Source organism: Urocitellus parryii, chromosome 4 (genome assembly GCF_045843805.1).
Source record: "Urocitellus parryii isolate mUroPar1 chromosome 4, mUroPar1.hap1, whole genome shotgun sequence".
Lineage (NCBI taxonomy): Eukaryota > Metazoa > Chordata > Mammalia > Rodentia > Sciuridae > Urocitellus > Urocitellus parryii.
The window spans coordinates 204,354,483-204,368,913 of record NC_135534.1 but is presented as its reverse complement, the minus strand read 5'-3'; the positions used below and the strand labels follow the sequence as shown (position 1 = coordinate 204,368,913).

Sequence of the window (14,431 nt, the reverse complement as noted above, 5' to 3'; positions counted from 1 at the left end):
AAGAACCTCTTCCGGCCAGGAAACATGGCGACGCCTATTGTAAGGACCACATTTGGGAAAGAACCGTACGACACTTCCGTTTGATTCCCAGCTTTTCCGAGAGCCCGGGGCGCCCGGGGCGCCAGGGGTGCGGGGGGCGTGGGCTGTGGTTATGGGTCTGGCGCGGTTGAACGGGCTCTTCGCCGCCTATAAGCCCCCGGGGCTAAAGTGGCTGCACCTGCGGGATACTGTAGAACAGCAGCTTCTGAAGGGTGAGTGCTTTGAACCCACCCACTATCCTGTTGAGGTTCTTTTAGGGGTCCCTCTCTGCTTCTTTCTATCCTTCCTGCAAAATAAAGTCGTGTGACAGTTCTCCTGGGCAGAGCACTTTCCTATTCATCTGTTCTTATTCTCCACTATTTTCAGATGGGGAAATGCAGTATTGTATGTTGTCACACGGTGCATAATTAGAGTCAGGATTTGAACCCAAGTTGTCTTAACTGCTTCTATTTTGTGCTTATTTTCTGTCTTCTACATCATTTACTTCCCTGTCCCCTTCTCTTCCAGTTGTTCTGACAGAACTGGCAAGACATTTGTCTTTATTCAGGTCTCAATGCCGCGGAGCCGTCTGTTCCTGAACAGCGTGTTCGCTTCTTGTTGGGCCCTATGGAAGGCAATGAAGAGGAGCTGGCCCTCACAGCCACCAGTGTGCCCACCCTCACCAAGCACAGGCTTGGTAAGGTAGATTCAGGCTGGATCTTGGTTAATACTTAACAGAAAATCCCTGACCTCCGTCAATATCCCAGTGCTCAGATTCCTGGCCCAGGTCCTTGAAGTATTAGACCAGGGATTGGCAAACTTTCCTGGAAAGGGCCAGATTCTAAATATTGTAGGCTTTTCAGGCATGTGGTTTCTGTTGCAACTATTCACCTCTACCATTTCAGCACAAAACGGCACAAGACACTGTAGGAAAGAATGATTCTTTAAGATTGTCATGCAAAAAAGCTACAGTCAGCTATGTGTGTACCTGTAGACCCAGTGACTTAGGAGACTGGGGCAGAAGGGTCATTTGAGTCCAGGAGTTCCAGGCCAACCTGGGCAACATAGCAAGACCCCCATCTCTTAAAACAGCAACAAAAGGACCCCCACAGGCTTGAGGATTTGGCCTATGGATTGTGTTTTACTGACTTTTATTATTCTAGGACTCCTGATATGAATTGAGACCTATAGGTAGAATTCTTAAGGAGGAGTTTGGGACTTCTCAAAAAGAGTGACTTTTTTTTTTTTTTGTACTGGGAATTGAACCCAGAGACTTGTACATGCTAGGTAAGAACTCTACCACTAAGTTATTTTTTAATTTTTAATTTATTTTAAATTTTAAACATGGTCTCTCAAAGTTGCCCAGGCCAGCCTTAAGCTTGCCATCCTTCTGCCTCTGCCTCTTGAGTAGTTGGGATTACAGGTATGTGCCACTATGCCTGGCAAGACTGACTTTTTAATCAGTAAAGTGGCTCAACAACAGAACTGTTTGCGGAAGCTGCCCTTGAACTTGCAGTCCTCCTGCCTTAGCCTCCAGAGTTGCTGGGATTACAGTGTGTACCATAGTCCCTGGCATGCCCAGTCCTCTTGAAGTCTCTCACTGGAAGACTGGTGAAAGGAAGAGTAAGAAACCTCTTGGGTTGTCCTTTCTCTGAGCCCTAAAGAACTAAGAAAATAGTTCTAGATCCCAGATTCCATGGAAAAAAGCCCGAGAGTATAGCCTGATCCTGATTTGAGGTACCATTCAAGGAATGAGGTCAGCATGCAGTGCAGAGTTATCCTGGAGGCTGGATTAATTGAGGAAATGGACCTTGCTGTTTTTTTCCAGTGTGTGGGCCAGCATTCACCAGCCTGAAGATTGGTGTGGGACATCGGCTGGATATCCAGTCTTCTGGGGTACTTGGTAGGTTGTGGGCAGCTTGAGGGTACAGTGATATGGTCTTAGGGAAGGACCAGGGAGCTACCATGAGCCCAGTGCACTTCACACCACTGCCTCTTCCCCTGATTCCTGCCTTGAGTCTCTGATCAGCTGGGGAATTGATTGGTAGGATGGAGGGAGTCACAAGAGGGTAATCACAATTGCTTACTTTTATCAAGTGATTCTACCATGTGACATGGCTCAAGACCTTTAATGTACATTTATTCGCCACAATAACCTTACTTATTAGGAAGATTCTTTGTACTTTTATGATTAAAGAAAGTAAGACTTCAAGAGCTTCTGTGGCTAGTGAATGCCCCTGGTCCTGAGAGGGAACACCATCATCTCATCATGGGGCAGCCAGGCATGTGACTCTGGCCAGTGTCTGAGTATTGCCAGAGCTGGGCCCACAAAGCCCTGAGTCATAAGCTGTTTGTGTCCCCAAAGTCAGGTGTTGGTCTTAGTTCCTCAGCCTCAATGGCAATGGTCCCTTTGTCTTCTTGGAATATGGGAAGGCAGACATGATCTCATCTATCTTCCCTACTCACCCTCTCCAAGAGTGAATGTGGGTTGTTCTCTCCTTCAGCCAGAGAAACAAGCAGACTGAGAGAGACACATGAAGTGGCCACAAAGACCCCCATTTGTTGGGCCCTTACTTTGTGCCAATGAGCTTCCTGTGCACTGCCTTCTTCCATCTGGATGACACTCTCAGACATTGGACAGGATGCTTCTCTCTATTTTACCGATGCAGAGCTCAAGTCCCAAAGAAATTAAAAATTATATTCAGAGACAACCAATATTTGATTACAAATCTATGGGTCTAGGCTACCCACAAAGTCTCTTATTTCTAAGTGGATAGAATCCCCTGAGAAACTTGCTAAGGACCCAGACCCCTTCCCCACCTTGTGACAGATTCAGTACATATGGGCAAGGCCTAGAAATTGGTATCTTGAAGTACCCAAAACTCACTCACTTCCTGCAGAGGAGGTTCTCTTTGCCACCTTGCTGGCCTCGGAAGCTTGGGAGTATTCTAATGGCAACAGCGGGGGTGGGAATTTCCAGGGGAGTAGGAGGGAGATGCCAGGCATGAGATGAGACTGACTTCCTTTCAGTGCTTGGCGTGGGACGTGGACGAAGACTCCTCACCGACATGTATGATGCTCACCTCACCAAGGTAAGGGAACCAGTACAGCTTGCTTATCCCTTGGTCCTTTCCTGGGGATCACTAGCAGTATTCTTTTTTTTTTTTTTTTTTTTTTTTTTTTTTTAAGAGAGAGAGAGAATTTTAATATTTTTTATTTTTTATTTTTTGGTGGACACAACATCTCTGTTTGTGTGTGGTGCTGAGGATCGAACCCGGGCTGCACGCATGCCAGGCGAGCACGCTACCACTTGAGCCACATCCCCAGCCCACTAGCAGTATTCTGATGCTGAAGATACCATAGGGAACACCCAGGCCATCAGCAAACTTTTTTTATAATCATGTACTAGGGGAGACTGATATTGTGATGGTGACCAATGGTGTTACTAGTGCAGACTGCTCTGCTCAACACTGTACACACATTTCCATGGGGATCCCTCACCACTACCTGTAAGGTGGAATCTGTGGCTAATCCAGTTTTACAGATGAGAGACTGATTCTCACAGAGGGGACATACATATAGGGTCCCAAACTGTTTTTTAAAAAAGTTTCCTGTGGTGCTAGGGATTAAATCCAGGGCCTTGTATGTGCTAGGCAAGTGCCCTACCACGGAACTACCTCCCCAGCCCCACGAAGTCTTTAAGGTTTTAAGAACTGAAATTGTAACCTTCATTTGTCCCATACCAGAGCCTGGTCATGACACCATTTCATTCTTTCCCCAAGACTGAGAAGTGGCTGTCATCATCAAGTCCTCAAGGAGCTTCCTGTCCAAGGTGGGGCCGTAGACTCTGGTCCCATAATGTACATGCAGATTTACATGTTAGGGGACCTTGTCTTAATGTTAAAGAGCATAGATTCTGGAGTCATATGACTCCAGTTCAAAACCCAGCTTCAGGGCTGGGGATGTGGCTCAAGCGGTAGCGCGCTCGCCTGGCATGCGTACGGCCTGGGTTCGATCCTCAGCACCACATACCAACAAAGATGTTGTGTCCACCGAGAACTAAAAAATAAATTAAAAAAAAAAAAAAAACCCAGCTTCAGGGCTGGGGATGTGGCTCAGTGGTAGAGGGCTTGCCCAGATGCATGCCCAGGGTTTGATGCCCAGCACTGCAAAAAATAAACAACTTCTATTTCTTTGCCAGCCATGTGTCCTTGGGTGGGTCTCTTAACATCTGTGTACCTGTTTCCTTATTTTTAAAAAGGGAATAAGGATAGTATTTCCTCTGCAGGTATATTAGCCAAGGTTTTCTAGAGAAACAGAATCAACAGGAAGTATAATTGTAAAAAGGGACTTATTAGGTTGCCTTATGTGACCAGAAGCTGGAGAGGCCACAATGGCTGTCTGCAGGCCAGAGAGCTGGGAGAACCAGTAGCTGCACAGTCCAAGAGGCTGAAGCCCCAGAACAAGAGAGATCAATGGTGCTACCCTAGCCTGAGACCTAAGCCTTCTGGAGAATCACTGTCCTCTTTGGAAGAGTGAAGAAGTGAAACAATTACCAAGTTGATACTTCTGCAAGGGAGGAAGCCAGAATTTGGTGAAATAGAGATATTTGTTGTTGCTAACCTACATTTTTAAAAGAAGATTCATGTGTTAATTATATAACTGAAAAATAAGGTAAAAAAGAACATTAGATGCCAATCATCTGATATACTCAGATGATTGCAGGAGCAATCAAGAACCTGTTCAAGAAGAAATGAGCTTATGTCTGCTGTTGCTTCTTTGTTCTTCCAACTTTTATTTTATCTAAGCCATCATCTCATTGGTTGGTGCTGGCCACACTTAGTGTCTCCATTGTAGTTGGCTATTTTACATGTCAGTCATTTCTAGACATACCCTCATTGACACATCCATAATCTTAATCCTTGGCATCTCTTTTTTTTAATTTATTTTTTAGTTGTAGTTGGGACATAATGCCTTTATTTTATTCATTTATTTCTATATGGTACTGAGGGTCAGACCCAGGACCTTGCACATTCTAGGCAAGCACTCTACTGCTGAGCCACAACCCCAGCCCTGCTTGACATCTATTAATCCAGTCAAGTTGGCAATGCAAATTAACCATTACAGCAGGGTTACTTTGAAGATTAAACTAATGACCACATGTAAATGCTGAGCCCAGCCCCTGGCACATCGTATATGCTCAGTAAATTCACTGTCATCACCAACTCTGCCCTCATCACTGCCTTCACTCTATTTTCTTGCTGGACTTTGATTGAACCCTGAGTACTCTACCATTGAGCTGCGTATGGAAGAGGCAGTTAGCTGTGCAGAGTTGGAAGAAGGGGCCCTCCTGAGATCAGGGTGGCAGGAGGACTTGACATGACTGTGGAAAGCCTTGTTACCCTGGAGGGTAAAGAGAAGCTAACGGCATGCTGAGAGTCACTCATTATTGGATGGCTGGGTGGAGAAATGGAGAGGTGTGGGGTCGTTGCAGGGTGACGATCGGCACTCTTTGCTGGTGGGCTGGTTTAACATCACCATGAAATTGGCCCTGTCGTGGTCCCCAGGTCACAGAAGAGAATTGGGGCACAAAGAGCAAGAGAGCTGCCCAAGCCCCATAGCAGAGCTAGCACCCTTCCCTAGGGTCAGGGGCTGTACATGGGAGCTCCCTGAGCAGGACCCAAGGACCCCCACCCCAGCCTCAGCTTTCCTCTTCCTCTGCACCAGAGCTTGGAGTGGGAATTCTGATTGGATCTTCTTCCTGCCTCACAGGATTATACAGTACGCGGTCTTCTAGGCAAAGCCACAGACGACTTCCATGAGGATGGACGGCTGGTGGAGAAGACCACATATGGTAAGAGCCTGGGGTGGGTGGGAGTGGTGGATGCCACTGCCCTCCACGTTGGCTTCTCAGTGAGCCCGTGTTCTGAGACATTCCATGGGATCTATTGCATGTTCATTGGAAGAGGATTTTGAGTACCAGGCACTGGGGGAAAATGGTGAATCAGATGGGGGTCCCCAGCCTAGCACATGGATCCCACCTCTTCTGTAAAGGATAGAAAACATGAAGCAAAGCAACACTATATATTTGTACACATAAATATGTGTCAATGTCCAAAAAAATGCCTGGAAACAATTACCAAGTTGATGCTTCTGCAAGGGAGGAAGCCAGAATTTGGTGAAATAGAGAGAGAGATTTGTTGTTGCTAACCTACATTTTTAAAAGAAGATTCATGTGTTAATTATATAACTGAAAAATAAGATAAAAAAGAACATTAAATGCTGAGAAAGAGAGCCAACAGGAAGAAGCCACAGGATCCAGGAGGGGCTTCCTGGGAAAGGGGAATCAAAGAGGGGGAGGAGGCAGTGGTAGGTACATTCCAGGTAAGATGACAGGCAGTGTGAGGACAGCCATACGGGAAGGTCAAGAAGGCAGGGCCCTTCTAGGCTGGCAAACCTTCTGTCCCCACACCTGGTTCTAGAGCTCTGGCCCTTGCTACCAGAAGTTGACACTTGCCCCACCTGGGCCCTAGGCTCCAGGCCAACTGGAATTTGTGAAAGTCTCTGAGAGGCTGCTATAGTCACTTGGTGGGACCAGGTGTCAGAGCCATTCCCAGGTGTTTTGGTTTTTTTTTTTTTTTTTTTTTGCTTCTGTTTTTGTTTTGGTGGCATTGGGGATTGAACCCAGTGGCCGTCTACCACTGACTGAATCTCCATCCCATTTTTTTTTGTTTTTCCCATATTTTTAAAAATTTTATTTCTTCTTTTTAGATATACATAACAGTAAAGTGTATTTTAAAAAAATTAGTTGTAGATGGACACAGTACCTTTTTTTTAAAAAGTGTGGTGCTAAGGATAGAACCCAGTGCCTCACATGTGCTAGGCAAGCACTCTGCCATACTGAACTACAACCCCAACTCTAGTAAAGCGTATTTTGACATATTATACATGCATGAAGTATAACTTATTAGGATCCCATTCTTGTGGTTGTACATGGTGTGGAGTTTCACTGGTCGTATATTCATAGGAAAGTGATGTCCAATTCATTCTACTGTTTTTCCCATTCTCTTCCTTTATTTCCTTTTGTCTAATCTAATGAACTTCTATTCTTTCCTCCCCTCTACAGCCATTTTTATTTTTCATTTTAAGACAGGGTCTTGGTCAATTGCTGAGGATGGCCTTGAACCTAGAATCTTCCTGTTTCAGCCTCCCAAGTAGCTGGCACCACCACACCAAGCTCCACTCTCACTCCTTACTTCCTGTTTCTACATTTGGGCAGGTGGCACCCTCCTCCAAGGGTCCCTGGCATGGAAAAACCCAGGCCAGGGCATAAGAGATGTGACTTAGGATATTTGGTGAGTCACGTTAGGTCTTTGACCCTCCATTTCCAAAAGAAGATGTTCTTTTTCTTTTTATTTTTTATTTGTTTATTTTTTTTTAGGGTAGATGGATACAACACAATGCCTTTATTTTCATGTGGTGCTGAGGATCGAACCTGGGTCCCGCCAGTGCTAGGCGAGCGTTCTACTGCTGAACCACAATCCCAGCCCCAAGAAGATGTTCTTAAGCTGAGTCTGGATGGCTTTAGGGAATCTGTGAGCCCCTGGAACATATCCTCAAAATATTAAGTTCCTGGGCTGGGGCTATAGCTGAGTGGTAGAGCACCTACCTCACATATGTGAGGCACTGGGTTCGATCCTCAACACCTTCAGAGGATCAGGTGAAAATAAATAAAGATATTGTGTCCATCTACAACTAAAAATATATAAATATATTAAGTTCCTGTGTCTTTGCTGAGAAGAGGGTGCAGAGCTTTCATGAAGACTTTTCTCAGAGGACTCTGAACTTCACTCCTTGGAACCCTTCTCTGGCTGATTTTAAGGATGGAGTTGGTTTGGAGGAAAGGAGCTTGCCAGTTTGCTGTCGCCTCTCCTCAATGGGTACCTGTGTACTGACACCCCACAACTGCGTTTTGCAGATCATGTGACTAGAGAGAAGCTGGACCGGATTCTGGCTGTTATCCAAGGCTCCCATCAGAAGGCCCTGGTGATGTAAGTGGGGTCCTGGGGAGGTGTTGGAACAACAAGTGCCTGCAGAGCTCTGTGGGCTCTGCCTGCCCTGGTACAGATTCCAAGGATCCTGTTTTTACAACTCAAAACTAAATGGAACTGCCCGTTCCTCTCAGGGCATGCAGAAGTGTTTCTGCCAGGTCTTGTTCTGGCCACTGGGGAAATAAATAAATTAAATTAATAGATAAATAAATAAAGGAGAGCAAGAAATCCCAGTGCCAATCTTGGGAGCTTGGAAACCTGGATCCACATCCTGGAGGCACAGAGCTGGAGCCAGGGATGGTGGTGGGGTCATCTAGTAACTATGACCTTGGGCCCTTGTGGCAGCCCACTTAGGATTCCTGGTTCCTAGACATCAGTGCTGTGGCCTTGGGTGAGACCCTACCCTGCTGAAGTCTGACTTTTCTTGTCTGTGAATGGGACAAAAAGAACCCATGCCTTCCAGAAATGTGCTGAGGACTTCAGAGGATCAGACAGGTGCCTGAGGAACAGGGACACAGCAGAACAGCCATCTGAGATGGGGAAGCAGCTAAAAATGGCCTGGAGAACATGATTTCAAGAATGAGTGGGAGCTGGATGAGGTGGCTTGTGTCATCCCAGCTACTCTGAAGGCTGAGACAGGGGCACCTGAGTTCAGAAGTTTAAGACCACACTATGTTGCTACAGGCAACATAGCAAGACCTCATCTCAAAAAATAAATTAATAATAATAATAATAATAATAAATCACCAACAACAAAACATAAAACACCTGGGTGTGGTGGTACCCAGCACTCAGGAGGCAGAGGCAGGAAGATCAAAAGTTCCAGGCCAGCCTCAGCAATTTAGCAAGACTCTGTCAAAATAAAAAGGGCTCGGGATGTAGCTCACTGGTATAGCTCTTGCCCTGCATGTACCAGGTTCTGAGTTCAATTCCCAGTACCATAAAAAATAAAATGGAAGCAGGATGGACAGTATGATGTGGGCACAAAGAGAGAAGAGTCTGGGAAAATATCCTGGGCCACTGGGGGTTGGGACAGGGAGGAGGAACCCATGTTGGGCATGTTGTGGGTTACTTGGGTTGAGTGTGCAGGGCCTGCAGGATGATCAGGCTGAGATGCTGGAGCATAGGGCCCATCACCCTCTCAGCCTGGGTCACCAGTGAGCCCAGGGAACGTGGGCAGAGGCTGCCTTTGGTGATTGAAGGGGACCAAGTAAAGGAGGCTGCTCCAAAGGTGGCTGGAGAGTAGGGGGTGGGTGGGGAGCATAGAGCAAGTGAGAGGAAGCACCTTCCATGGTGGGGCAGGAGCTGGCTGCACCTCCACCCACACTACCCCCTGCTCCCCAGGTACTCTAACCTAGACCTGCAGTCCCAGGAGGCCTATGAGATGGCCACGAGAGGTGTGATCCGGCCCATGAACAAGTCCCCGATGTTGATCACTGGCATCCGGTGCCTCCATTTTGCACCTCCAGAGTTCCTCTTAGGTAAGCTGCCTCAAGAAGTCAGAGCCCCTGTGGAATGCTCTGGCAGGAGCCTGCCTCTCAGGCTCAGCCAAGGCAAGCACACGCCAACCCTGATCTCTGCTGATTAAGGCTTCAGGGGCCAATTTCCTTCCCGCTCTGACCCAGACTTACCTGAACCCAGTGCAGCCCTGACTCCTGCCAAGTCAGCCTTTGAAGTCAGAACTGAACAGACAGAGGTTCCAGAACAATCTCCATTGCTCTGGGCCCCTCAGACATCGCTGTCGTTTCCCCCTTCCTACCCAGCTCAGGATCTTTGTTCCTTCTATGACTGTTAGTCATGTGCACAAGGGCTTTTCTTTTTTGGTACTGGAGCTTTACTCCAGGGCCACTTTACCACTGAGTCATGTCCCCAGTCCTTTAAATTTTTTGTATTTTATAGTTTTTGAGTCAAGGTCTTGCTGAGTTGCTGAGGCTCGAACTTACAATCCTCCTGCCTCAGCCTCCCTAGTTGTTGTGATTACAGGTGTGTACCACCATGCCAGGCTAACCAAGGCTTTTCTTGAGCACTGATTAAGACTCTGAATGCTAAGTACCATGTATAAATGATCTCTTTAGTCTTTATAATTCCTGTTTTAAGAAATGAGGTCTTGGAGTAATACTTCTCAAATTCTCACCTGCCCCTTGGTTACCTGGGGGATTTCTTAAAAGGCAGGTTCCAACCCAGCAGTGCAGGTGGGGTTTTGGATCCTACATGTCTGACAAACTCTTAGGGGTCCCCACAGGACTGCATTCTGCACAGCAAGGCCTAGAAAGCTGAAGTGTCTTGCCAAGGCTATTACACAGTTGAGGCATCCAGATGCCAGAGGCGATTCCTGACCTCAGTGTCCATCCTTGTCCCCGGCAGAGGTGCAGTGTATGCACGAGACACAGCAGCAGCTGCGCAAGCTGGTGCATGAGATCGGCCTGGAGCTGAAGACCACTGCTGTCTGCTCCCAAGTGCGGCGCACACGGGATGGCTTCTTCACACTGGATGATGCCCTCCTGAGGACTCACTGGGACCTACACAGCATCCAGGATGCCATCCAGGCTGCAGCCCCCCGGGTGGCAGCTGAGCTGGAAAAGAACCTGAAGCCAAGGTTGGGCACCCAGGAGCTCCCCAGTCCCAGCCCATCCTGGAACTCCGAAGGCCTGAACTCCGCCATGGGGGCAGGGAGCTGTGCAGGGCATTGATAGGCCAGGCCGTTGGCGGGGCAGTGGGCGCTGTAGCATAAAGGCTCAGTATTCATGAGCCAGAACCAGTGAGTGTGGAGGAATTGAGAGTAAGAGAAGCTCTTCTACATGGACACAAAACTGAGTCTGTAATAGGAAAGATTAGTGGGCTTAACCCAATTGAAAAGGAAAAAACTCTGTATGGAAAAAGAGATGATAAACAAATGACAGACTAAGACTAATAAAAAAAATTTGCAGTATCTTTAGCTAGGAACAGTGTCCACAGGCTGTATGCACACACACATGTGCTTTTTTTTTCCTTTTTGTGGTTGAGCCAGGGCCTTCAGCATGCTGGACAAGTGCTTTACCACTGAGCTACATTCCCAGCCCAATCTATACCACATAAAGAACATTCGACAGTAAGAACAAAATGACAAGAAAATTGATATGGAAAAAAGAACACACATACAATATGGTGATCATTTCATGTCATTTAGTATTCTTTTATAAATATTTTTCCAAAAACAGTTGAGCAATGATTTGAACTGTTTGTGTATCAAAAGTAATCTAAGGGGCTGGGGCTGTAGCTCAGTGGTTGCCTAACATGTGTGGCCCTGGGTTTCATCCCCAGCACTGAAAAACAAAAAACAAAAATCCAAGAAGCTAGTACACCAGAAATGGCCTTCAGCCTCCCTATTAATGAAAGAAGAAAATGAGAGGACTCTACTTGTCTCTCATAGTGGGAGAATTAATTAAAAGATAATAGGCCGGGCTGGAGATATAGCTCAGTTGGTAGAGTGCTTGCCTCACATGTACAAGGCTCTGGGTTCAATCCCCAGCACCACACACATGGAAAAAAAAAAAAAAAAAAAAGGTAATATGCTGTATTGGTGATGGGGCAAGAAAATGGGCCATCTGTGAAACTGGTCTCTTAGGAGTAATTGGTAGTGTATATCAGAATTTAATCCTTCTGCCCTATGATCAAGCCACCATCAGGATTCTGTCCTACATGGTTAGAGACATTTATATATAGACAACTATCGTGGCTGTGTTTTAACAGTAAAAAGTGCAGGAGGTGGCTGGGGATGTGGCTCAAGCGGTAGCGCGCTCGCCTGGCATGCGTGCGGCCCGGGTTCAATCCTCAACACCACATACCAACAAAGATGTTGTGTCCGCCGAGAGCTAAAAAAATAAATAAATATTGAAAATTCTCTCTCTCTCTCTCTCTCTCTCTCTCTCCCCTCTCTCACTCTCTCTTTAAAAAAAAAAAAAAAGGGGGTGGGAGGGCTGGAGATAGAGCTAGCTCAGTTGGTAGAGTGCTTGTCTTGCATGCACAAGGCCCTGGGTTCTATCCCCAGCACCACAAAAAACAAAGTGGGGCTGGGGATGTGGTACAATGGTTAAGCACCCCTGGGTTCAATCACTGGTACTGGGGGGAAAATGCAATGTTAATTAATCCCTAGCAAGGGACTAGATAAATACACATGGCATAAAAGGCACAAAAGATTCTATTCCAATGTCCTGAAAGAAGTTGGAAAAACACATTTTTCCTTTCAGTTTTATTTCTCTAGGCTCTAGACACTCTGGCCCCACATGTACTTTTTTTTTTTTTTTTTTTAAGAGAGAGAGGGCTGGAGATGTGGCTCAAGCGGTAGCGCGCTTGCCTGGCATGCGTGCGGCCCGGGTTTGATCCTCAGCACCACATACAAACAAAAGATGTTGTGTCCACCGGAATCTAAAAAAATAAATATTAAAAAAAATTCTCTCTCTCCCTCCCTCCCTCCCTCCCTCCCTCTCTCTCTCTCTCTCTCTCTCTAAAAAAAATAAATAAAAAATTTAAAAAAAAATAAAAAAGGAATAGGAATGGGGGAACTTGGTGGTTAAGTGCCCCTGAGTCCAATTCCCAGTCCAAAAAGTCTCTGGCGCTGTGGATGTAGTGTAGCATGGTATGCTTGATGCCTTGGGTTCAGTGCCCAGCAGCACCACCATCCCCCTGCAAAAAAAAAGTCTAGTGAAAAACCTGGAAATATCTTTGAAAATCCAATTCTAGAACTGGAGATAAAGCTTAGTGGTAGAGTACTTGCCTAGCATCCATGAGGCTCTGGGTTCAATTCCCAACACTGGCCCCAAAAGATAAATCCTAGTCCCAACCCTTAGATTCTAATGCAGGTCTGAGGTGGGGCCCAGGCACCTGTGTTTTTAGCAAGTTTCTTCATGTGACTACAATGCTAGTTCTTTAAGAAAGAGTGCTCCATTAGAGGCCACAAGGGGCTGTCTTTTTCTTCTGATATTTGCGATTGACAGAGTCCCACAAACCGAATGATTTCAACCATAGAAACTTACTGTCTTACTTCTGGAGTCTGAAAGCCCAAGACCAAGATGTCTGTAGGGTTCTCTCCTTCTGAGGCTGAGGGAGACCCAGTACCATGCTGCTGCCTCACTTCTGGTGGTTTGCTGGCAATCTTTGGTGTACTTTGGCTTGCAGAAGCATCCACCAATTCCTGCCTTCAACTCATATGGTGTTATCCATCCAAATCTGTCTTCAAATTCTCCCCCTTTATGAGAACACCAGTCACATATGAGGTTCACCTTGCTCTATTATGGCCTCCTCCTAACTAAGTGCATCCACAATCACCCAGTTTCCAAATTAGGTGGCATTCTGAGGTACTGGGGTTTAGGACTTCATTCAAATTTGAAGGTGGTTTAGACCCAGCAGCTGGGCTGGCTTAGTGCTTCTCAGCACATTGTCCCATGACCAGAAAATTCCCCAGAGGTCAGGGCAGACCACCTACTCCCCTGCCCACACCCAGCCACCATGGCAGCAGTGAGCTGCTGCAGTTGACCAGCTGCTGTGATGCTGTGGTTATTGGAGTCCCCTTAAGAACTGATGGGATGGCCAGGCACAGTGGCACATTCCTGCAATCCCAGCAGCTCAGGAGGCTAAGGTAGAATTGCAAGTTTGAGGCCAGCCTCAGCAACATAGCAAGAGGTTTTTTGTTGTTGTTTTTGTTTTGTTTTAAGTGCTGGGTATGTAGCTCAGTGGTAGAGCCCCCCTGGGTTCAATCCCTGGACTAAAAAAAAATTAAAATTAAAAAATGGGCTAGCTAAGGTCAGCATTGTTCTCAGCACTCTGGTTTCAGGTTGTGATGGGGCAGGGCCCAAGGCACATTGGTCTAGCTGCTGAGACTCAGGGTGGGCAGATCTAACTTTCCCTTTCACCAAGCAGCTCCCCTTCCCTTTCCTAAATGAAAATGTAAACTGTTTGCACTTTAAGAAGATAAATCTTGATCTCATCTTAGAATTTACAAGTTGAGCATTTGGTTTTGGATTATAAAGCTAGGGAAAGTATCTCTCAGGAGTCAGGAAAGAGGGCTTTGTCTATTTCATTTTATAAGAGCCATGCAGAACCATGCCCTGGGTTCCTGGGATAGTGCTGAGTATTAGGAGGCTTCTTCAGAGAAACAGGATCAGTGGCAGTTTCTTTAAGGAAATAGCTTGGAAGGGGGTTGGGGATTTAGCTTGGTGGCAGAGTGCTTGCCTAGCAGGCACAGGGCCCTGGGTTCGGTCCTCAGCCCTGGGGGGGGAGAAAAGCTAAAAAAAAATAGCTTGGATGATTCTGGAGCCTGGCAAGTCCTAAATGTGCAGGGTAGGCCAATAGGCTGGTGACACTGGGAAGTTGAAGTTGTGGTTAGA

General features: G+C 46.5%; 1 protein-coding gene across 2 annotated transcripts; it reads left to right on the top strand.

Moving 5' to 3' along the window:
- The first annotated feature begins 58 nt into the window (after positions 1 to 58).
- Trub2 (TruB pseudouridine synthase family member 2) lies at positions 59 to 11,949 on the top strand. 2 transcript variants are annotated; one of them, XM_026386289.2, is made up of 8 exons: positions 59 to 251; positions 587 to 715; positions 1,847 to 1,921; positions 3,049 to 3,110; positions 5,791 to 5,872; positions 7,997 to 8,069; positions 9,414 to 9,550; positions 10,434 to 11,949. In XM_026386289.2, the coding sequence occupies exons 1-8, from the start codon at positions 152 to 154 to the stop codon at positions 10,757 to 10,759; spliced, it is 984 nt and encodes a 327-aa protein (XP_026242074.1). In that variant the 5' UTR covers positions 59 to 151; the 3' UTR covers positions 10,760 to 11,949. The 2 variants fall into 2 exon arrangements, with proteins under 2 accessions (XP_026242074.1, XP_026242075.1); XM_026386290.2 differs by lacking the exon at positions 1,847 to 1,921.
- The last annotated feature ends 2,482 nt before the right edge of the window (positions 11,950 to 14,431 follow it).